Source organism: Anoplopoma fimbria, chromosome 9 (genome assembly GCF_027596085.1).
Source record: "Anoplopoma fimbria isolate UVic2021 breed Golden Eagle Sablefish chromosome 9, Afim_UVic_2022, whole genome shotgun sequence".
Taxonomy (NCBI): Eukaryota; Metazoa; Chordata; class Actinopteri; order Perciformes; family Anoplopomatidae; genus Anoplopoma; species Anoplopoma fimbria.
This window is the reverse complement of record NC_072457.1, coordinates 9169419-9193610: the sequence shown is the minus strand read 5'-3', so window position 1 is coordinate 9193610 and position 24192 is coordinate 9169419. Positions and strand designations below refer to the sequence as shown.

At 39.2% G+C, this 24192-nt stretch overlaps 1 protein-coding gene across 1 annotated transcript in view; it reads right to left on the bottom strand.

Moving 5' to 3' along the window:
- LOC129096075 (potassium voltage-gated channel subfamily KQT member 5-like) overlaps positions 1–24192 on the bottom strand; it is a 97671-nt gene that overhangs the window by 11928 nt on the left and 61551 nt on the right. The window contains 8 exon segments of the mRNA XM_054604730.1: positions 513–539; positions 2931–3025; positions 4008–4103; positions 4399–4509; positions 6334–6459; positions 8298–8473; positions 11431–11557; positions 12321–12411. Of these exon segments, the coding sequence (XP_054460705.1) occupies positions 513–539; positions 2931–3025; positions 4008–4103; positions 4399–4509; positions 6334–6459; positions 8298–8473; positions 11431–11557; positions 12321–12411 (849 nt within the window).

Sequence of the window (24192 nt, the reverse complement as noted above, 5' to 3'; positions counted from 1 at the left end):
TGGAGACCAGACCAGAGCTTTCTATAGATTTCTTCATTCAGCAAACGGCCAAAACTGCTGCTAAATGAAGTCTAGTGTTCATTTAAGTCTGCTGGGTGTGTAAATAGCCAGATGTTTGCTAACATGTCTGCCCTAATGCCCTACAAGGTGGGAGTATGGCAATGTTTTGCTTACAGCTTGTTGCACTGCCCCCTAGTGGCACAATATTAACAAAAATCTAAATATGCAGGTTTAAGTAATATAAACATGTTTTTCTACTAAATCATTTTTTATTAAGAAGCCAAACTTCTCAAATGTTAAGTGTTTTTATGCAAAAGCAGCTCTGCACAAGATCTTTTTGTAAATAAAAATTGAAAAACAAATTATCTTAAGAACTATATAGCAATTCAATCTTTTTGTACTTGTCAGTTTTTCATAGTCAGTCTTAATAAAGTATTAAGGTTTAACACCTAGCCATATCAAACCTTCTGGAAGTGACAGTGATTTTTCTGTGAAAAAAAGCAGTTACAAACCTTGTGGTTGACTCTCCCTGCTCCTTCCTGGGTTGGAAGATGAGAAGAAGAAAAAAAGATATATTAGAAAGCATCTTTTCAAAATACTTCAGTGTCAATTGTGCTTAAAGGACCACACCAGTGCTTTTGCATATTTTAGCTGATTTTTGACAAATCACAAAGACTTTAAATTACAGTTTAGCATGTTGAAAAACCACGCTGCTGTGTTTCAGCCATTTTAATGCATTTTTCGATATACAAATCAAACAGCAGACTCTGGAAAGTTGAATAAGTAATGTTACAGTAAATATCCAGTTTAAGATAGTTTTTGTCAAAGTATAAATATTGTTATTAGTAGAGTAATGGTAGAGTGTACAAAAATGATCGAAATCAATGGATACCCGGATTATTATTATTATTTTTAGTCTGCATTAAACAAATGTAGGTATACACGATTTGTAGTTAAGAGGCTAAATCCTGAAAACACACTGGTATGGTCCATTAAATCAGCACAGCAGAAAGATTTTTACATTTAGCGACTGCTGCAGAGGATCTGATGGCAGTAACACATCAATCAATAATAAACATTCCAGGGGAAATAGACCTCAACAAACAGCAGGCTCACTACAAACATGCAGACTAACAAGACAAATGATGGACGCGCTTGCAACAAGAGATGGTGACTAAGTGACTGATGATCTGTTCACTAACAATCACTTTAAGCAGCGTCTTTGAATAACTGTGTTGCTACATCTTATGTGCCTTTCAGATGGTTTTCACAATATTTCCAGGCTCCATAGACTGAATAAACCGGAATGAACCGAAAATAATTTGTTTCTAATGCCAACTGTTTGATGTACAAAATAGTGGTTGGAAAGTGTTCAATATCCCAGGAAGGAACTCTCCCAGTGAGCTGATAGTGCACACTTGTCTAGCATCTAGCGTTGTGCTCACACCCAGGGGTTTTAATAACTTGGTGGCTAGTTTTAAACTGAAACTGTTGGTAACACATCAGGTGTCTGGTATATTTAGATGGAGACAGGAGAAAGTTTATATGCTCATTAATAATATCGGTAATATCCAGAATGAGTGGGGTTCTCTGCTTAAGGTTACTTTTTTAATAATAATGTTACTTGTGTAACGGGGCTTTTCTGCTTTTAACCTGAGCTGGCCTTTGATGGTTTGAGGCAGGAAAGAGTTCATTTCTCACTAACTGCAAATGTTAACTCTTTGTAGTCTGGGTTTGTGTTATTACTGCTACTGACCGCGGTTTCTCACTGGAATCTATGTAGCATGTTAGCTAGCTAATGCTGACAGATGTGTTTCAAAGTAAGGCAACAGTTTTCTAGAAGGTTGCTGTATTACTATATAGTTAAAATATCCATGAGCTTTCATGACGTCATGGCAACAGGTTTTCTACCCCCCTGCTGCGTGCACATTATTGATTGTAAGTGGGAAACTCGTCTATAGTGATCCAGACTGAATGTTGTAATGTAAATAAGACAGCTACCAAAGCTATGAGCTGTTCTTTCGCCAGATAGTCAACAAAGTCATTTTGGACCTATTTTTCACAAGCTACTACTCTTCCGATAACTTTGGCACTAACGTATGTAAACGCCCTAGCTATCTTATTTTCATAATATAAACATGGCTGTTAACTGTGTAAATAAATTATTTTAACAAAATAAAATAAAAATACTATGCAGATATAACTGGATCTGCTTTCATCCATCCACACAGCCTTCACAACACTTCCAAACAAGGTGGAGGATGAGGGGAGAGGCGAACACGCCATGACCAACCCCATTAAGGAGACCGGAAGTGTACACCATTGCACAACACACAGAGCTTGTAATGCGTCAATTTTGTGATAGAGTATCTATGACTGTACCTCTAAATTACCCAGGGCATCAGTGCTCAATTTAAAGAGACTTAAGTGCTGCAAATTCAAAAAAGCCTTATGGCTCATTGAAGCCACAACTGCCCTCCAAAATAGATACTGAGATAATGCTAAAATCCCTGCCTCAGACCCTCGATGTCCCGGGCCCATTGAGCACTCAACTGACTTAGTCAAATACAGAAAGCCTGACTCAGTGCAAATGTTCACAAAAATGAAGGTTTGCTTAGAGATGTCTTGGAAGTCAGCGTTTCTTTTTGTTAATTCAAGCAAACTGAGATTAACGGAGCCTGGATTTATTTTATTTTTTTTCTGTTTTCTTTTGGTGAACCAATTTCTCATAAAAAATAAGAAAATTTGAAAATCAATGCATAAATAATCTAAATAAAGAGGGCAACACAGATACATTTAACAAGACAAAGAAAAACAGTGAAATCATTTTAAAAAGATAACCTAAAATGGACAGAACTGAAGTATAGGAATAAATGGCTTGAGTGGCACAGACACCAAATACAGACACCAGCTGCCATAGTTGTACCTACTTTGTAGGGCTGCAGGTATGCAACGCCTTCAAGTGAGGCTTCCAGGTAGCAATGGAAACCGAGTTCTCATCAGCCGAATAACTACGCCAAACACACTGCATGCAGAATACACAAAGCCAGGGAGAAAAAAAAAAGTACAAAGAGAAAAAAATGATAAATGGGAAGGACAAAAGGTTAATAAATACAACAAAAACAAGAAAGAAGAGGGATTAAGAAAGGATGAGGAGAATAGAAAACAAATAAAAAAGCTGATTAGTGAAAACCAAAAAACAGTGTGTCAGTCGTCTGTGGCTGGGCGAGGTCAGGCATGGATACATGCCTGTGGGAAGGCAGGAGGCTCTCATAGTGCCGCCAAATGGCGTCCAGGTAGGGCCTGGTGCTGTCGGTGGAGTAATAACGCCACGCAGCCTGGTACAACATGGGGACGGACAGGATGAAGATGAGGTGGAGTACAGGAAAAGGGGGAGATGGGAACATGAGATGGGAGAGACAGGTGTGAGGGGGAAACCAAAGAGGAAGAATACAAAGAAGCATGTAGGAGGAAAGTAGGTAAGAGAAGAAAATAAGGAAGCACACTGAGAAATATATGAGGAGGACATCGTGAGGTTGGCACCAGTAAACGTCAGGATCAAACAAAAGGTGCGTGTGAAGATCAGACTGGAGAAGAAGGAAATGTGTGAAGCACATGAAGAGAGTGGGAGCAAGAATGTGGTTGACAAACTGTTGATTCTGGGCTTAAAAACTGTCTGGAAAGGGCAAAAACACCTCCCAGAGATGAGAGAGCTTACTGCAAAGAGAGGATGAGTGGACACAGGGCAGGATACAGTGAACCTACATGCTATGGGCTTTTTATTGGTTGTTTCAGGGTTTCGGAGAGTCAAAGGAGGAAAACGACAAACTGAAGAATGATTAAAATCATTTAAACACATTTTATATTGCAAGTTTACTTTTATGCTTTGGTGTATTTTGTTTTAAACAACAGCAACAACTCACTATAACATTTATTTTTATTTTATAGACACAAAAACAGTTATGTTTGTCAGAGAAACAGAAAGAGAGCAGGCTGTCTGCTTTTACCTGGATGAGGTAGGCGGCTGGGTTTCTCCTTTTCTCAAAGTGCTTCTGTCTGTGCTGCTCCTGAACCTTCAGGGCAAAGCCTGAACCCAGAATACCCTGGTATGATATGAATAGGATTAAATACTGGATGTGTGAACAGACCAAAAACTGTCAAATATCACTGATCTGCTCATAAACTGCAAAACTGATGAGAACGTCCATTATGGCTGCATGAAAAATTACAGGGTCATTTTATTTTTAAACCTCAAAGGCCTGCAATCAAATATTATCTTGCTTTGTAAATAACTTGCAGCCAGTTAAACACAAACTGATCTGTCTTAATAGCACTGAAAAATCTGCATCCTCTCTGACACAAAAAAAAAGAGGGTTTACTTGAAGAATACAGACTTACAGCTGGCAAGGCAAAGAAGGAGATTCCCAGGAGGGCAAACCCTGCGGACAACATCCGTCCTGTCCACGTCTTTGGTGTCTTGTCCCCATAACCAATGGTTGTCAGGGTGATCTGTTAAAACACATGATTTATTATCAGGTCCTGAATGATCATATTGAGGTTTGGGCAATGTACACAGATAAGAGGAAAAACTTACAAGTATAAGCTTTACTTATATATCACTTAAATATCACAAACATATAATAAACCCATAACACAGCTGACAGGAGGTTGTTATTAAAAGACATGCTGCTTTTGGTACCATTTTTTTATTAGACACCCTTTATCAAGGTTTTATAAGCTGTAACAAATGAATGATTAATGAGCTGATTATCAGTGTAGATCAATAATAAACCATTAATAATAACAATTTATGGGTTATCAGGTTATTAATAAAACCCTTTTACAGGTGTTTATCCTCATCCAGCAGGACCTTTGCTTTATCTTTGTTTTTTTTAAGCTTGCGCTTGAATTTAGTTTAACACAACAACATTTGTCATCATTAATGTCGTTGAGTATCTATAAAGCATTAGCAAATGATAAATTATTAACATAGAATTTATAACATTTAATGCTTCGTGCATCAAAAACTAAATTCCACTCAGTGACATATTATTGAGGTGGTGGCAGACGGTTCTGAAGCATCTACTTAACATTTGTGTCGGACTAGAATTGTTACACAGTATTTATCTAAGAGGGTTGAACTTGATGTGTCAGTATTCTTTTAAATTACACAAATGATTTATGATAAGTCTAACTAATTTCCTATGTTCAGTATTTGCCTTCTTTGACTACTTTCAGTTATGTGTCTTGGTCTGGTGGGCTAACTGTATTATATTTGCATACTTTTTTTCTTTTGCATACTGCTTGAGCTTGCCACATGGAGGTCTGATTTGAAATGAAGCCTTCAGGCAGCGCAGTCTGAGTGATTAGACCTGTGTGGAGGCTTTGTAGGAGCGAGTCTGTGCAGTATGGCCTTGGTTCCAAGAACAATGATGAAAGCCTGTGGCTGAATTGTTTATTCTACCTAGAAATATATTCTAAAGCCCTGTATGTGTGTTCTTGTTGTCAGTTATGTGTGAACACTTAGTATACTATAGGGATTGTCTGTGAAGACACAATGAGAGGGCAGTTATATAATATTTACACCCTTGAATAACTGAACTGAACAAAAGAGAGGATTAAAATGTCTTGACAAAATTGAGTCAAAGAAACAGATAATTATTTCTTAGTAAATAAGGAAAGCTTCTATAGATCCATCGATGGATGGATGGATGGATGGATGGATGGATCTATCTACCTCTCTGTTTTTGCAGACTAATCAGTCCGGATTATCTTTCATTCAGGCTCTTATTGCTTTGCATGACAAAGGCGGCTGCAACCTTTCAGTATCATTATGATTCTTTGAGCCGGCATGCAAGTGGTGGTTAATGGAGCTATGCGGGGCTAATGTTTATGAAGGAGCTGTCAATGCTCGAGGCAATGACAAATCGAAGAGGAGAAGTCCAAGCAGGACGTATTTATGTGAAGAGGTAAAAGTGCCCATTAGTAAGAAGTGTAACTTTGAGTTCTCCTGTTGCACAAGAAACCAGACAATAAATAAATCTTCCTTTCCATCTTCAATTCTATATTTTAATGTTAAGATGTCAGGCATATTGTTCAGAGATTGTTTTGATGCTCCTGTTTTCATTCCTCCTGATGCAAACTCAAAAGATGCAGACGAATGCACTACAGTTTTTGTTTTGTTGTTTGTCAGGTTTATCTTGTGTAGAAAACGGTTTACGACTACATTTCTTTGTGTAACCCTTTGTGCCATAATGACAACAAATGATCCTTGAATTATGAGATTTTGATGAATCCTGTCAAGCAGAGTGACGGATATTCCTCCAAACTCACCGTGCCCCACCACAAAGCATCAGCGTAGGTAGCAAACTCCTTGTTGAACTTGTTTTCCACAAGGTAGACCAGGAACGAAGAGAAGATGAGAACCAAGAAGCCGATGTACCAGGCGGTTACCAGTTCCTGCAGGCGGAGGTCAAAACGGACATTCAGGGAGTAATTTTATTAACACAAAACCACTTTGCATATGAACAGTTGATCAACATTAATACACTTTTCTTTGAATTTGGAGGACAAAACATTCTATGTAATGACCAGGTAGTGAAAGTTATGGCCTTTTGTTGAATCACTGTTTTTAATCTGCATCAATCGCTGCAGATTATTTTGAAACACCCAGGTAGTCCCTTTCACAGAAACCCAAATATAAAGGTGCACAAGTGCAGGTACATATGTTGTTAAGATTATCAGGCTGGCACTTCCCAGCATTTTCATCTAATAAATACCAGCTCCAGCAGGCTGAACAGTGATAGCAAAGCAGATGTTAATGAAGATTCTACTTATTCTAAAATCTACCCATTAGTAAAATGGGATGTCAAAATGCACCAAATTAGACAAAGCACTCCCTTAGGTCCCCAGCAATACGCTCAACTCAAGTGTGAAGTAGATCAGATGAGCAGTTCTTGAGCTATGTGGACAGACTGACTGACAGAGACTGCTTACTGCTCAAACTGATGTTGATCTCTGAAAACACACTAATGCCACCTCAGCCTAACCCTATCTTTTTTTACTGCGGCTTCTGGCAATTAAGTAGCTGGTGGATGCTTTTGCCAATAAAAATCCTTTATTCCAGCATTCAGCCTTCTGTAGGTTATTGGATTCATAAGTTTTATGTAACTCTTTTCTGCAGACAAAATATGTCCTTTGAAAACTGCAGACTGTGCGTACACCACAAATTAAGTTCTGTTTACCCATATTGTATTGGAGAAACATATCTCAAAACAAAAACTACCTGCAACAGGTTGCTAATGTTGTTATGGGATAATATTTTCACTCATAATGGACTAGAAACAATGGTTTGGCCAGAAAAGCCCTTTCAAAAGACATCCTTGCTACATGCACAGTCTTACGTTATGTGACCCATCCACTTAAAAGGTGATGTTGAGTTTGGTTTGAATGTGCAGCTTTGTTACACGTTAAAAGGAACTATGTCCACATCAATGACCTGTCCTGGCTTCTGCGTCTATGGTAGTCATACTGATCTAAGAGAGAAGCACTGTATGAAGAGGTTGTTGAATGTTTGTGGGTTGATCGAGGTGGAGCACAGAGATGAAGGTGAGAAAGGCAAGAAATGCCTTAAAAGAGTAAGTCAGAAAGTAAAATCTCTGAATACTTCAATACCAGTCAACAGTTTAATTGAATACCATATGCATGTTTTCATACAGTGGATCTTACCGGGTAAGTAACACTTTTGCCGAAGATCGAAGAAAGATAATATGGATATACCCTTATGTATGTATACATTATATTTAAAACGGTGTTTATAATGAGCTGTACAACCCTTTTACATATATGAAACACCGAACTATGCAATATGCCTTACATTTACACCACCATTTACTATGACTGTTAAAATGTCCAGAGTTTAATTAACATCTTAATACACAGTATTGGGATTCACCAAGGTAGGGTTTGTTTTAGGGCTTTGCTAATGGGTTGCATTGGTTTCTTTATGTGTAGGTACCTATTGATGTGTCTACTTAAACTACAATGTAAACACACTGTACTAATAATAATAATAATAATTAAGCCTTTATTAGTCCCACAATGGGGAAATTATTTCTCTGCATTTAACCCATCCCGGAGGAGCAGTGGGCTGCAATGAAGCGCCCGGGGAGCAACTACATCTACAGTACTTTACATCCCACACACAGGGATCTTTATCGCTGCCTTACAACAACAACAACAACAACAACAACAATGTGCGTGTATGAGAGTGTGTGCATCCCTCTGTGGCAGCTCACCTTGCTGTGTGCGTAAACCACAGAGCCCAGAAGCTTCCAGGTGCCTCCTCTTCGGTCCATTCGCACCATGCGTAGGATCTGCAGGAAACGCAGGCTCCGCAGCACCGAGGTGGCAAAGATGTTGCCCTGGCTACCCGCGGAGACCACCGCCACCGACGCAATCAGCACTATGATGTCTGGAGGGCAGAGAAGAAACATGCACAAGGGATAACTATAACTGGTTATGACTCAACCCTGGAAACAAACTTGCATCATGATCTTAATTTCTTAGTATATTCTGAATTGAATGGAAATAATATTCTAGGTCATGGTTTCCTTTAATGCGCTGTTTTATTTCTTAAAAGTATGATTAAAACTCTCTTTCTGCAATTCGTATTTAAAACATTTTGCCCCCATGCAATGAATTATGATCTTTGAGCTAATTTTGTGCATTTCTTTTAATATTTCTTGATAAACACTCATGCAATTTAAGTCAACTGAGTTCAAGACATTTAAGCATGGACTCCAGTGGAGATTTTGTGATGCAAAGTCAATATTTATATCACCATAAATACTGGGAAACAACAGTGATTCAATCCAAGATAAAGCTCAAGAAATAGATACACATGCTCACGAGAAAAATATATAAAAAAGAAAACTAATAGGAGCAGAAAGGAAATTCCACCAAAAGGCAAGTATATCTTACTAATATTGATCTTAAGTGAAACTGGCCCTTTAAACAGACAGGCAGGATGGCTCATCCAAGCCTGGAGGTCAGAATATCTGGGACTGGCTCTCATGTTGCTGCAATAACATCAACTCACTCTCACCCCTCGCTGTGGCAAATTATCCCAACAAAGGCTCCATATCTCCGAAGCTGACATAATCTGCCATGGGCATCAACACTACAATAATGTTCTGTGTGCTCTTCCTATATATGCTATATGTTTGTATACGCCGCATGGCTACTATATCGATATTGCTGTGGACATAAACAGGTAAGTGTGGAAGGGAAGCTGAAGAACATATTTCCACGCACAATAGATCTGAAATTATCAAGATCTCAACACTGTGTGTCAGTGAGATTCTAACGTCTACAAGTTTCAGATTTGTTTCTCATTTCATTTTCATATTTCCATGTGAAACACCCTTGAGTAGTGTTATCTAGTTCACCCTGTACAAGATCTTTTTCTCTTATAGAGCCATCCTGTCAACTCTCATCCTTCCGCTAAACCTGTTTTTGAAAGAAAATGCTGACCAAGTGGTGTCTAATGGCTTCTCTTCTAAACCATGAACCAGTGGGCAGACCCAGAGTGGGAAAAGTCAGCAGCAGCACCATGAAAAATACATTAATGACACCCAGGAGATGAGACTCTCCCGGGCACCTGCAGGGCTGCAACAGGTTCACTACCTTTGAAGGTGCAGAGAGAAGATGTGAGGAAAGTGAATGATAGAAGGGTGAATGTCTGTGTGTGAATGTGAAGCTTCCAGTTGTACAGCATTTTGTTCTCCATGTAAAAAACAAACCCTTCATACAAAATAATATAAATTTGTAAATACAACTTTCTAAAACCTAAAAGCATGAAATACCATTCAAAAATATACAGCAGTCCTCTCCTCGCGCAGTTTATGTCATCACCACCTCAATTTTCTTCAAATACAGTACCATATTCCCATATTGTGTATTGCAGGATGAGGCACAAATAAGGAGAAATAATAATCTCTCAAGCACCAAAAATCGATGGATTTTCACTCGAGGTGTAGCACTGATTTCCCGAGCTGCCTCCCAACGCCCAGTGCCATCATTGTGTAAGGCTTTTTTTTTCAAATTGTGATAATTCACCACTTGCAAATATAGTAACAGCTATGAAATGCGATAACAGAAAATTAAAAAAAATTATTTTCGATATTATTGAATGACAAATCCAGGTCATTATTTTCATTTGCACAGTAAGAAATATAAAGATTTGTGAACAAAACCCCCCATTTTCAGCATGAAGTGTTCTGACCGTGAGGCAAATCTAACACAAACATATCAGGAAAATTGCACGGTATTAAAGTCCATCCTCAGGCATTCAAAGAAATCACAGACACATTTCATGATCAACCCCTGGTGAAGCGGTGCAGCAGGAGCTGTTCATTCAGATGTTTCTCTCTAAGTTGCCAGGGAGTCTCCATACAGAAGGATTTGCCCCGCTTGGGTATATATGACTAAAAACCCTTAAATTGAGATACAAGAATGGTCTCTCATGCTCAATTAATATTATTTCTAAATAAGATTAAAAATGTAATTAATCTATTAGGGAAACCAAATAAATAAGTACACTGACGATGCCATGAGTTGCAGAAATGACTGTTTGTGAATGTGATTATTAGCAAGCATCATTGAAATTAGTTGAGATTAGTTCTTTTACTAGATCAATGGGATTAATGAACATCATAAAAAGTATTTAATGAAAGCTCAACTGTTGCCTTACCACTAGACAAAATAAAAAGGTGTAAAAACCTACCATTAACATGCATCTTGGGGGATCAGTACCCAAGTGGACAGCTCTGAGTACATCAGTTCACACATGGCATTAACATGCATCTCCCGTGCGTCTTGTGTGACCATGAAGCAGTTTATAGACTAAAAGAATTAATGTATTTACTGTTTCAGCAACCTTTAAGATAGAATGTTTTCCCTCAGCACTGGCGAACTAGAGCACCCACTCCAAAGTGTGACTATGGAGCTAAAGGCACCCTGTGTGACGTCTAAGCTTGGTCTCCCTCCTTCAAGCGCACATGTGTAGTTTCCAAGAAAGAGCAGAGAGATCCATGTTTGAACAGTGGAAATAATAAAAGTCAGTTAATGCAACCTCATTACGTAAATGTTCTCTGCTCTTAAGAGCTCTGACCACAGCTGAAAATGACACGAGCAAACTATGGTCAATAGCGTGCAGTGGAACAGTGCTTGCGTCCAACTTCCAACTGCATTCACAGAGAGCCCAACTGAGGTCAAGTAAAAGGCAACTGAAAGGTGAAACGTTGAAGGAGAGAAATGGTGCTTTGACTGGAAAAGATTACTTTTTTTCCCGAAGGGATGGGGTGGGGATTATCTCTTTCTGCTTCCACAAAACAGACTCAACAAAAAAGGTGTGTTCCATCAACTCACCTATGACACAGAAAGGCTTCCTGGCAAAGCGGAGTCGTCCCTGCCATCCTCTGTAGCGACAGCAGCATCCTGCCGACCAGATACGGACGATGTACTCCAACCCAAACACCACAATCATCACAAACTCCTGCTCAAAAACACAGAAACAATAGTTGTTTTGCCAGCGTGTTAATGATGGTAACAGAAGATACCCATGTGGTTTTCCAGGCATCATACTGTATGTTAACCATAGCTTGTCATTGTTTATTACAAATACATCTTCAAACATTATTGTACATATCATTAATGCAATTTTTTAATCATTAAAATGTACGCCAGGTTGACAAAGTCTTGTATCTGTGACAGGTCTTTGGTTAATGCACACACATCGAGTTCCCATTATATAACGACTCTACAATTTGTGAAATGGTAGATACTGCTTCAGGTGCAATCATGTGCAGTAAATGGTCGACAGAATAAAAAAAGGACCTTTCCTTTCAGTAAGAGGCTTTTGGGCCTTTTCAAAAGCATCTTTGCTCTTGTGCCCTCTAGAAGCTCGTTCTGTCTGACTTTCTTTCTGAGGGTAACTTTGAACTACCTTTAGTGTTATTAGCACTTAATGTTTCCAGTTTGAGGGAAGACACTTAAACAAAGGAGGCACTGACCTAGAAGTCTAGGTTTGCTCTCTTTTATAGAGGAGTTTCTCTTCGTAATACAAAATCAGTACTTAACATTGCCCCTCTAAACTGTTAAATCATAATTAGCATGTATCTCCTTGCTCGGGACTCCCTAAAAACTGGGTATTTCACCCGGATTTGCGAGGTTTAGCAGGGAGTAGCAGTGCACGCTTCAGTGAAATCTGTGACTGTCTCAGCCCTCAGCTTTTGGCTGATGGTTGTCCAGTTTCTTACCAGAATGAGTAGACAATAGGAGGAGAAGTCCTGATGAGCTGGGATGGTTGAGAACACAGAGAGGACCAGGCAGCTGAAGACCAAGACGAACCTGAACAGAGCAACAGAAAAGCAAAAAGGGAAGAATCGTAAATACAACATACGCACAAAATTGGATCCCTTGACATCAATGGTTTGACCATCAATGGTTTGACCACACTGACCAGCAGATTAAATCTCAAATTCCAAAACATAATTTTCGCTGGTCACAAATATGCTGTTGATCACAGAAAAGTGCACTAAAGTGGAATCGTCCGCTGTATTTTCCTCTATAACAAACTCTTGAACCCATTCTGGCACTGAAGCAGGAGCAGAACACGAACAACCTGGCAGTACAATCACAGAATCCATTTCCTCTCTGCAGTGAACCATGAGGCCGACTATTATTCAATTTCCTGAGATATCAAGTTAATCATGCTTGTTTGTGTAACACGATTTGCAAGAAACAAGCAGTGAAACTGCGGCTTTTGGAAAACAAGCAGCATCCGACTATTTCCACACTCCGAATGTCGCTCCCTCCGCCAGGAAAGCGTAGCCTGCCATCTTCATAACCATAACATGTTTTTTTCCATCACATAGATCCTCCAAAAACACGTCATTGTCTGAAATAGCAGCATGGGGTTTAGAGTTACGGTGGCTCTTGATGCTAAGCAGTGAGAGCACATCTGTGTTTTATCATCTCAGATCTACTCTAAAGCCTGCTGGAGAAAGACCCGTTGACATGCTTTGTGCAGGCTTTTGAGTGTGCAGACACAGCAATTTGAAGTCATAAAAATTGCATTCCCATACAACAAAACTGCATTGTCAATTACGTTTCAAAGGGAAACATATTTTGACCTGGACAATTACTGGACATTTGACCAGGAGACCGCCGTTTGTGTACCGTGTTCAAACAAAAGTTGATGTTGACTTATTTTGATACTTAAATTCACATCTGGTACTTAAATTATGTAACAAATGTAAAAAAAAAAATTGATAAACCATGATTTCTTTTACCAAACATAACCAAGCAGTTTTTAGGCGTTTTTGTTTTGTTCCGTTTACAATTTACAACGTTAAAGAAATTCCAAGTTGAAAGGACTTCTTTCAAGCTCTTAAATGTTGGGCCATCAGAATTTCATCCAGTGTTTGAAAGGCGCCTGTGTGAAAATGTTGGGTGTGCAGAGTGGGTCAGTGTCCCATAGCCTACAGTACAGAACAGGACTGTGATGCTCTGACCCGAGTCAGGCCTTCTTTGACATCCAGAGAGGCTAAATGGAGGTCAACATTTTCCAAAGCCATGTTGATGGTTTTGTCATTATTTCTGGACCCATAAGTTCTTCTCTTGCTCTGTCATATAACTGAGAGCTACTGAAGGTTTGGAGTGAGGCAAAAGCATTAAGTATCAAAAGTTTGAGGTTTGCTCTGTTGACATTTCCAAAGATTTGAATAATGCGATTTTGATTGGAGAAAATCATCCAGTGACAAGCATTGTGGTGCTGCCATCTGAAAAGCAAGCTCCCTGTCACCGGCACACCTACGCCTCTCGCACTTACAAGGTTGTCAGACCGAAATTTACAGAGTGACAATCAATTCCCTTCATCCATAGCCAAACTCGTGTTTCGATTTTGAATATATTTACTTTAAAAGAGGGTCGAGAATTACTGAAAAGCACCCTGACAGCATCATTAAGCTCACAACCAAGTTCACTAATTAATCCCACAAACTAGTGTTCTCGGCCGGCCTTGTGTGTCATCGTTCCCTGCTCTCACAGGCGGCAGAATTAATCTGGAGTGTCTCGCTCCGCACTTCCAGTGGAGTGATCGCTCTTAACCTTCCAAACAGCCGCGGCTGGAAATTAAGCTGGCTTACACACACACACACACACACACACACACACACACACACACACACACACACACACACACACACACACACACACACACACACACACACAACAAACAAACAAACCCTCACAATAGGAGCAGGGAGACATCTGTCCTTCCACCCACTCATCCAATCACCTCTTCCAAATAAATCCTCCCCCCTATTCCACTCACGTATAAACAGAACCACTGAACGGGTGGCAAGTGCTGCTCTCATTTGCATAATCAAATTCATTTATTTGACAGGCACAATGCATGTAGGCATTGTTACATTTAAATAAAGAGCTATTGGTTCAGTGTATGTAGGACTTCTAGCCGTAGTTAATATGCAGACCTTGTCTCTGGTTAGGCTTCTAAGAAATACATAATACATTTAAATTAATTTAATTTATTTATTTGGAAAATGGGTTGTAGTTTTATGACTAATGCCCTAACAAGGCATCATTTTAAATTAGATTGGTGGATAAGAAACAGATATATGGCCACTCTGTGTACAGAGACAGGGCCAGAGGGTTGTGGAGAAGTGGAACAGAGTTGCAAATAGCAGCTATTTATGAACATTATTTAATATTAGTATCAATCCGCCCCTGTCTGAGAAAGATATGCAACCTCTAGAGTCTAGACCAACAGACAGAGTGTGACATGTAAGGAACCATAACTCTGACAGTCATCAAGAAGGCGGTTGTGTTGATTTCTGGTTGAGTGTTTATTGGATCACAGAGCACTTATAGATTAATAATCCTGCAAAATCAGATCTGAATGGGTTTCTTATGTCAGGTAGTTACAGAAGAAGATCTCACTTACATGACCTGTAGACTGATGCTGTCCATGGTCCTGAAACCAAATTCTCTGTTGGTTGTTGATTCATCGTTAAGTTTTGCTTTCAAATGACTCCTTTGTGGTATTTAGTTTGGGTTGAAATGAAGGCAGACATTTAATTATCTGTCTTTTTAGCTAATAAGTATATTTTACTATAACCCTGCCATTTAAACTGAGCTGTGCCTTGGTTTTTAAACCAAATCATATTATTATTATTTTATTTTTTAAACACACTTGAAATAATGAAGGCACTTGAAAAAATTACTAAAATGTATAGCATACTTTGGTGTTTTATTTTACCCATTTACCTAAAATAATTTTTTTTACAAAACAAATCAAAACACTGACAATGAGGGAGGCTAAATAATAATGATAATACATATTAAACAAAATGTTTAATCATACCTTTTAAACTTAAAGAAATCAGGGTTGAATGGAAAGCATAAACTATTACAAAACTTCTTTACAAGTTATATCATCATCTTGTAGGCTCAGCAGTGTTGCAGGTTTGAATCCGACCTGCAGCCCTTTCCTGCCTGGCATCCCTTCGCTCATCCCATTTCCTGTCTAAAAGAGATCTTTGTAGAGATCCTTTAGAGATCCCTTCACGTTTCGTTTAACACCACAATCAGCTGGGATGTGTTACGCTAATGTCAGTTCTGCCTTATCCTCAGTGACGTTATAAGAAGACGGGGGTAAAAAGGGAAACCTAAAACCTGATAAAAGACTCGCTCATGGTCATAAAAGTCATGTCTGTTAGAGACTATTTTTTACTTATCCAGGATCTGTATGTATTGTATCATTAGAATATTGAACAGCTTTTGAATACAATTTCTGTAGTTATGAGGGTGATTTTCAGTTTTTAGTTTAATGTTCAAGTCTGAGGTCCTTCGACTTTAAAATGCTGGTAATTACCTCAAAAATACAAGTTGTTAAACAAAATGACCTTGAAGATAACGTGTTTTCTCAACAAATAAGCCTCATGGTCATCAACAAAATTGCCCACAGTAGTCTGTCTGCCTCCTTTTATGATGACTGTGACCCAAAGACATGACATTCCTTCTGAGGTCATGCATTTCATCTCTCGAAGCATTCTTTACATTCGGTCTGACAAAATGTTGGTCTCTTCAAATGGTGACAGGCCCTCTTAATGTGCTCAGCTTATTTCAGAGGCTTACATGGTGGAGGACTGGAGTAAAGAGACGAGTCAAACACTGTTAGATTGTTATCACTTGTTTGAATACTGCTATTACATTCTATGTCTTTACACTCTTTCAGCACAGTCACACACATTAAGCACAAACATAAAATCTGCAAGACAGTATGTGCATATTTTCTGTGCATCAGCCGCTACGTGTTATAAGCCACAGTGCTGACGGTGAGCTGGAGAAATGAGTGTGACTGTAAAGCTCAGAGAGAACAATTTCCATAATGCACCCGGCTCTTTGAAAGGATGGATCCAGAAATGCACTCTGTGTTTTGTAAAGGTGTTGGGTGGGGGTTATTGTGTTCCTCCTTCCCTATTACGCTGATGTTATGCAACTCAGTCTGCAAGAGGCATTGAAAGAGAGAGCAGAATGAGCAGAATGTGTTTGGGAGATTAGACAAGTGCAAATTAACTTGCAAAGTTGGCTCAAAGAGGTGCTGGGAGCACTGATTTGCACGACATCTTACTATTGATACAGAGAGGTGTTTAAGAAGAGTCCTGTGGAAATAATGCAAGCACATTGGTGTACTGTGCATCCACATAACAGAATGTATAGCACATGCATAGCACACGATTAACACACACACACACACACACACACACACACACACACACACACACACACACACACACACACACACACACACACACACACACACACACACACACACACACACACACACTTGCTACTTCCATTACATCCGTGATACTTGCCAATGCTCTCAGTGTCGCTGCCCGATAAAGTTTACCTCCACTCACATGTGCTCTCAGTGTCGCTGCCCGATAAAGTTTACCTCCACTCACATGTTCTGAAAGACTACAGGGAGAGTTGGGCTGTGATAATAAGATTCATTTGCTTCATGCTGCCTGAGGGCATCACAAGCTTTATGTGTTTCTAGAATTGAGCTTAACAGTGCAAAATAGTAAGCTTACTTCAGAATGAGGACAGAGGCTCTTGTTACTGCCACTGTGCTTATAGCAGCTGCAATGTCTCAAAGCATTTTCAACCTAAACAGAGTCAATGTAAACCTGCTGTTGTGTCAAACTTGTTAGCGAACAGTTGCTTATTTACATAACCAGCAGTTAAGGAGCAACTTTATCTTTCATTTGGCGTAGTGTTGTTTTTGGCATTATGATACATTTAGCTCCCATTTGGGGGAAATCTCTGGCTCTTTAGGTGCTAAATGCTCAACAGTAGCTAACGTTTGCACGTCCCCTAAGAAGACACAACATTTTAGTCGAAATGATAGATCATTTTTGAGTCAGTGGGAGTCCAGGGTCCTAATCACATGTTTGACATTTAAGGGGGCTATTTTCAATGTGTTTCAAATTTTCAATTTGAATGTACTGATATATGACTTTTACCGGATACTAAGTTTGACGAGACTACTAATTTCGTTTGGGATGACAGTTGAAAGCTTGCGTCAGCAAATTACTTTCATTAGTAGCGTGTAGATCCCAGCATCACTTTCGCTGTTCAGCTTTTAAATATTACAAAAATAATGTCAGAATATTTAACTGCTTAACAGTCACAACAAAACTAGCATCCAGTCTAGCCACATCCCAAACGGCCTTTGAATCCAGATTTGGAATAAAAAATTATGCAAAATGTTATGCAAATTATAAGAACACGGACAAAGTCAAAATCAATACATTAATTGGGGGTGAGGGGGATTTGATACTTCATGAATACACGTTGGTGGGTACTTGTAGTTCGTTACTAAGCATTGTGTAACTGCCAAGCACTGACAAAACAGTCCCAGGAAGTGCTGAGAGTACAGGATGAGTGTGAAATGGTGTATTGTTGTGACATCAACATGATTGCAGTGATTGACAGCGCGGTAATGTGGTTCCAAGAAATGTCATGTTAAATGCGAGTACATTATGCAGACAGTTTTTACTGGCTCAGCCCGCTGCTAGATGGCCCTGTCAGCATTTTTTTGTGTCCTTCCATCCTTCTCCTCATCAAACATGAATACTATTAATGGTAGGTTCAAGAGGTGCACATTCTGCTGGCTTCAGGCATGGAACCCATTCATTTATTTCCTATTATTGTCCCAAATATACGAAGCTATGCTCTGTACGGAGATGGCAGCAAGGGCTGATGTTCAGGTTTTTAACAATAATATAACAAGAGGCATCTGGAATAATAAATGGTTGAACATACACAATCACAAGTTAATTATCATTCTTTGGTATTTTCAGGATTTTTACGATTCAATTTGCAGGATCAATAAAGTCTTTGTTTAAAGAAGTGTAACTTTTTTTGTGCTCTTACTGACAACATGATAACTTTCTTAAAGAGCTACTGTAGGTTGAGACAAAAAGGCCAAGCTGAGCTTTCTTTCAAACAGCAAGCTTAAAACTCAACATTACAGATCACATTATGTCCTGATGTCCCGAGGACATACACACAGGGACACAGTGTGTGCTGCACACTTTGTTCAGTACATAATGCACAGTCTGATTTCTTTTTAGAATATCTAGAAATATATTGCAAATGTAGACATCCAGTTTCACCCACAGTGGAATGCTCTGTGGTGTTTATTTTGCTCCAACTTTGGTATCTTAATAATTACCTTGTCCTTGTTGGTGTTATATTGTATAACCATTTACTCCGTCATCTTACCGCATTTCCTACTGAGCCCCAAAAAGATAATTAGTGCAAAAGCAGATGGACAGAGTGCATCTGCTTGTAATGTTCCCCCCTCACAGCAGCACTGGATATAGAGTAAGCTACACAGCTGGGCAGCTCTACTCCCAAAAAAGAAAGACAAGAGCAAAACAAGAGGAGTCTGTGTAAGGACATGCACACAATCCTCTGCTGTGGATTAATGTTCTATTACAAAAACAGAATGTGAAGGCCCTGTGAGTAATAAAGCCACAGAGGCCACCCACAGAGCTCAGCTATCTCACACTCGTCATTTAAAGTAAAGAGAAAATTAAGCAAAAACTGCCCTAAGTGTACAATGAAAAGTGAAGGGCCTTTAACACGCTTGGTAGTAAAGGAGGCAAGTACATCTGGATAAAACCACAAGTGTGCAAACCCGTAAAGCAGCTTCACTCCAGTTTAATGTCCTGTTCTCTCATGTCGAGGCACATAAAGAGGCTGTGCAAATTAAAACTCCATCAGCAGAGCTGTAGGAGGACTTGTAATGGAAAGTGAAGGGGAGGAAGTGAACAATTCTGACTTGATGCAAATGAGCCAGACCCTGATTGTGTGGCTTTTCACTGTTCATGACACGATACACTTCTGATTGTGCTTGGTAAGTCATCTTATTTAAAAGGTATAATAGGAAACATTTCGGCTTATGAATGTCTAAAAACGGCTGGACCTGTGTCATATCATTTGTTGAGTGCTTTAAATATCCCAAATGATTCCAACAATGGGAACGCTGTGTTTTAATTGGTCGCCTGTCAATGGAGTCATATCCCCTTTAGCACCTCTAGTTGCCCTAACTTTCGTGTAAACACCAGATGATACCTCAGAGAGTAAATCATACAATGTCATAGAGCAGCATCATTTTTTCATCAATTGTCATTTTGCAACACAGTAGTCCAGTTGAGACCTCATCTATTGATATGATATTTCAATATCTATCCAGCTTACTACGATTTGCTACTATAACAAGTGGCTCATGCCACCCACTAAGATAACAATAAGACTACGAAGCCTTTATGTAATTGTATTACTTTTATAGAAGTAGGTTGAGTTCACAGTCATTACATGATATATTACCCCGTTCTTGAGCATGATTTCTGCCTGAATCAAGTCCTATAATCTTTCATCAGCAATGGTGGCTGTTTAACAATGAAGAACTTCCATGATATCCCACTAATTCACAACAGCATCAAAGTTCCTCTTTTGCAAAAAAATCATAAGCGGCAGAAATTACATACTGTTAGTTTAAACTACAGTAGAGCACAAATAAAGTAGTACATTCTATTGCAATATTTGTCACACACAATGTTATAGTTCTGTCAAACTGTATTTAATGATTTAATGATTTTCATGTTTTCTATTAACTGTTTAGCCTATTAAATGTCAAGATGCCTTACAATTTACCAGAGGTGACATCTTCAAAAAAAAGTCTAGTTGAGAGGCTACAACCTTCAAATGTTTTTTATTTTTTTAGTACTTTTGATTATTTTTGCTTAAAAGATGGCTTTGTTTTTCTAGTTGAATAATAATAATCACTTTAATGTCATTTTTAAACTTCAAACTTCTGTCTTTTAAACTAACATGTGATGTAAGGTTGTTTACACCCACTTAAAAGAGCCATCTGTTTTTGCACAGACACATCTGGGGTCTTACCAGAACACATTTTCAGAGGCACAGACCTCCTCCTACCAGACAGATACCCATCTGGTAACTTGGCAACTCCAAATCACTGTGAACATTTCATGTACAGTCATGTGCTGGACTGAAACAGAGATGTTAGGGAACATGACGGGCAGCATCTTGGAACAGTGTTTGGCAACATGCTGAAACTCATGTTATTATCTTGTGAAAGCATTCATCTAGAGAGCCACAGTGGTGCTGTGTGTGTCAGAGTATCAGTGGTGTTGTCACTTTGTCTCATTAGATGCGTGTCCATCCGCCTACTTTATTGCATATTTATAATTAGTGCATAAAAAACTTAAATGGTAATGTAAAAAAATCTAAAACTATCTTGACAAACAATAAAAGCTTGTATGCTTGACCGAGGTTTAAAAGTCGGTGTATCTTCAAAAGCAAAATGCGACAAAGTGCATTGTAAACAGATTTAGCGAATAAAGGATTACGTACATGAAGCATGTGACCTTAAATCCACTAGTCTCCTCATAACTCCACACAGTTCCTTCCCTTCTCACATTATTAAATAAAACAAGAGTTTTCTACATTTATTTTCACATTTTGAGGTTCGACTGGAGCTCTTTTAATTACACAATCTTATTCTGCCCTCTTCCTCTTTGCTATAATAGTTTTTTTTAATTGGAGAATTGGCGCCACCTACTGCTTATCTCGATGAACGAACTCAGACTTTACCTAAATTTGGTACATTTTTGGCGATACATTTGGATGGAAACTTGACTACTGTCTCACTGTGTATCAATAGGTGCTTTTTGATAAATAATTTTGTTTTTTTATTACCCTACTTCAGAGGATGCCGATTAAGACTGAGGTGACAGCAAGATAAAGGGGCCCTTCAGGACACGACTGGCACAATGATTCATCCTCAGACTCCTCACTCCTTTAATCTGAGTATCTCACATACACAGATCCCATTATTCCGGTTATGGGAGAGGATATTATCCAAAGCAATCATTCTCAGGAATTGATCTGTGTCATTTGCAAGCTTATTGATCCTATTTCATAGTTGAAAATGTCCACAGTGACTTTCTCGTGCGGTCTCATGTGCTTAGTCAAGTGGCGTCCCACTTCTCAGCGACTCTCTCCATCGATCAACAATGAAGAAAATAGAAAACTAGTTTAGTGATGGGTCAATACTTGGACCTAAGAGCTCCACTTCTACCTCCTCTCTCACTCCAGACAAACAAGTATAAATGATGCCAGGTGATTAGATAATGAGGCACCCAGACATAGACCCCCCCAGGTCAGGGTGTGGCAGAGACACACAGAGCTCCCATTGTCACACCATAACAAGAGGCGGACATGGAAGAGGACTGAAGCAGCGTCCTGGCTAACCCCAAAGAGTTTGGAAAACGAATGGCTTTATGCAACACATACAGGTATCACCTGTCCAGATGGCGCTGAGGCCAACAGGCTCTGGAACCACCGCCCCCGGTCCCCTGTGGTTTGCACAGCCACCTACCCAAAGGTCAAATTCGTAGAAAAATACACCTACTGTATGTGTGGAAGATGAATCAGCAAAGGGAGAAAAAACAAAGTGAGAGGCTTCAATTCATTCAATTCCGTTGCAGCATAAAACAAGAATCTCAAAAGGTCAACAGAGTTTACATCAAAAGAGTTTCAGCAGAACTGCTCAGCGCTAAAATGAAGGCCATAGTAAAGACAAAATGACCCTTTGTTTCAAACTTCATGGCTTTAAACGAGATCAAAAACATTTTATAAAAAAAAAAAACCCTCTTGAGAGGTTGAAGGCCCAAACACTTTACTTTCATTTAACTTATGGAGGAGAACAGCAGAACCCAGTGCTGTGATATCCGCTCAGGCAAATCCCTGTGACCTCAAAATAGCAAGGACCCCATTAATCAAGAGTGCAGGAGTGGGCCAGTCGATGGTCTGACGTCTAACATCCATCTCCATGCGATCTAAATCTGGGTAATAAGGAAGTATGAAGCTGATGGCTGAGAACATTAAAATGGGCTGTGCTGCTGTTCTAGAGCTCAATTATTAATCCAATCAGATATACGCTGTGACGACAGCTTTTCAATCAATCTTTACTTTTTCATCTTCAGTTCCTCTGTTTTTCTTATTTCCTTCAGCGGTAACTGATGCTGGAGGTTGGCATTTGAATATAATCAATTTGGTCTGCCACCAAAAATCTCTCCTTAAAGCACTTTTTAACTAAAACTATGATCTTCTGTAACCTCATAGTAGCCATGCACAAATAGTGTTGAAGTTATTCATTTACAAAATACAGTTATCAAACTAAAATCGAAGGAGTGTCTGACTCTCTGTATGTCTACCCTTCAATTTTCTCGAAAACGGTTGTCGATTCCATTGACTTCACACTGACAGGTGTATTGCTCAGGACCCAAGGAAGAGAAGTATCGAGTGTAAAGGTCTTCGATGAGCGGTCCTCAAAATCGGTGCAAGCAGCAACACCGGAGGCTAAACAATCGACATGTTTTAAACAGCCACTGCACGAGTTGCACATAATATTTTGTTTTTTGTAGTGCCATAATCACCTCCACTGCTTATGCTCTGCTTTTCACAAAGAAAAACAAACCGCGGTGCATATAAATTCAACGCATTTACATTTAACCATACTGACATTAAACACCCACAATACAGTTTGTACAGTTTGCTTTTGAGCATAGACATGTCAGTAAGGCGAGGAACAAAAAACAGCTTGGAGGCAAGCTGTGATTATCTGTGAAAATCTCAAGATTCAATCACAAGGCCAAACACACCAGTGTTTCCCAGTGGAGCAGGAAACCTCAAGCAATAAATGAAAGCAGGAGTAAAAAAAAAAAAGGGCAGAGGGGCCGATAGGGTGGCAGACAAAACGGCCATCAGAGTTCAAGGTAGGGTTAAACTGAATAAATAACAATCATGATAGAGAGAGATGATGGAGGAAAGAAGGCACAGAAGGGAGGAAAGTTCTTTTTCCATTTCTGATTCAAACGCTGGGCTTTTATTTTTTGGTTTATCGCGCCTAAACCCGCCTCTGACATTCTGGCTGTACATTAAAAGAATAATCTTCCTCTTTGTTGGAGTGCAAACCATTTCTGTCAAGAGACAGATTTGTCTTGCACATGTCTGATGATTCAATGTCTCATAACCAGCAGAGGAATGGAACATATATTTCACCTGTTTCAGAGAAATACTACCACTTACATTCCATTCAGTTCTTTAGTGGTAGACTGGGAGTACAATCATCGGAAATGTGATAATGCTGTGATGAATGACCTCTGGATGACATGACAAATGACTTAGAGGGGAGCAATAAAGATTCTACAGAGAAGCCATTACCCCAACACTGATAAGATATCATAAAAAAAATGCAGAGGAATACAAGTAGGACGATGTGATGAGACCGTAATGAATCTCAGCAGATATCTGATCAAACAAGGAAAATGATTGAGTGTAAGCGTTTCTAGTGGCAGCCGCCATAAACCACATCGATTATTTAACTTGAGTTATCACGTGTATGAATGAAAGCAGATCTCTTCTCACATTTTTTTCTCAACATGTTGAATAGTTAAACTTTTTGTTACTTTTAACACATTTTGGATTAAAACCATTCACATA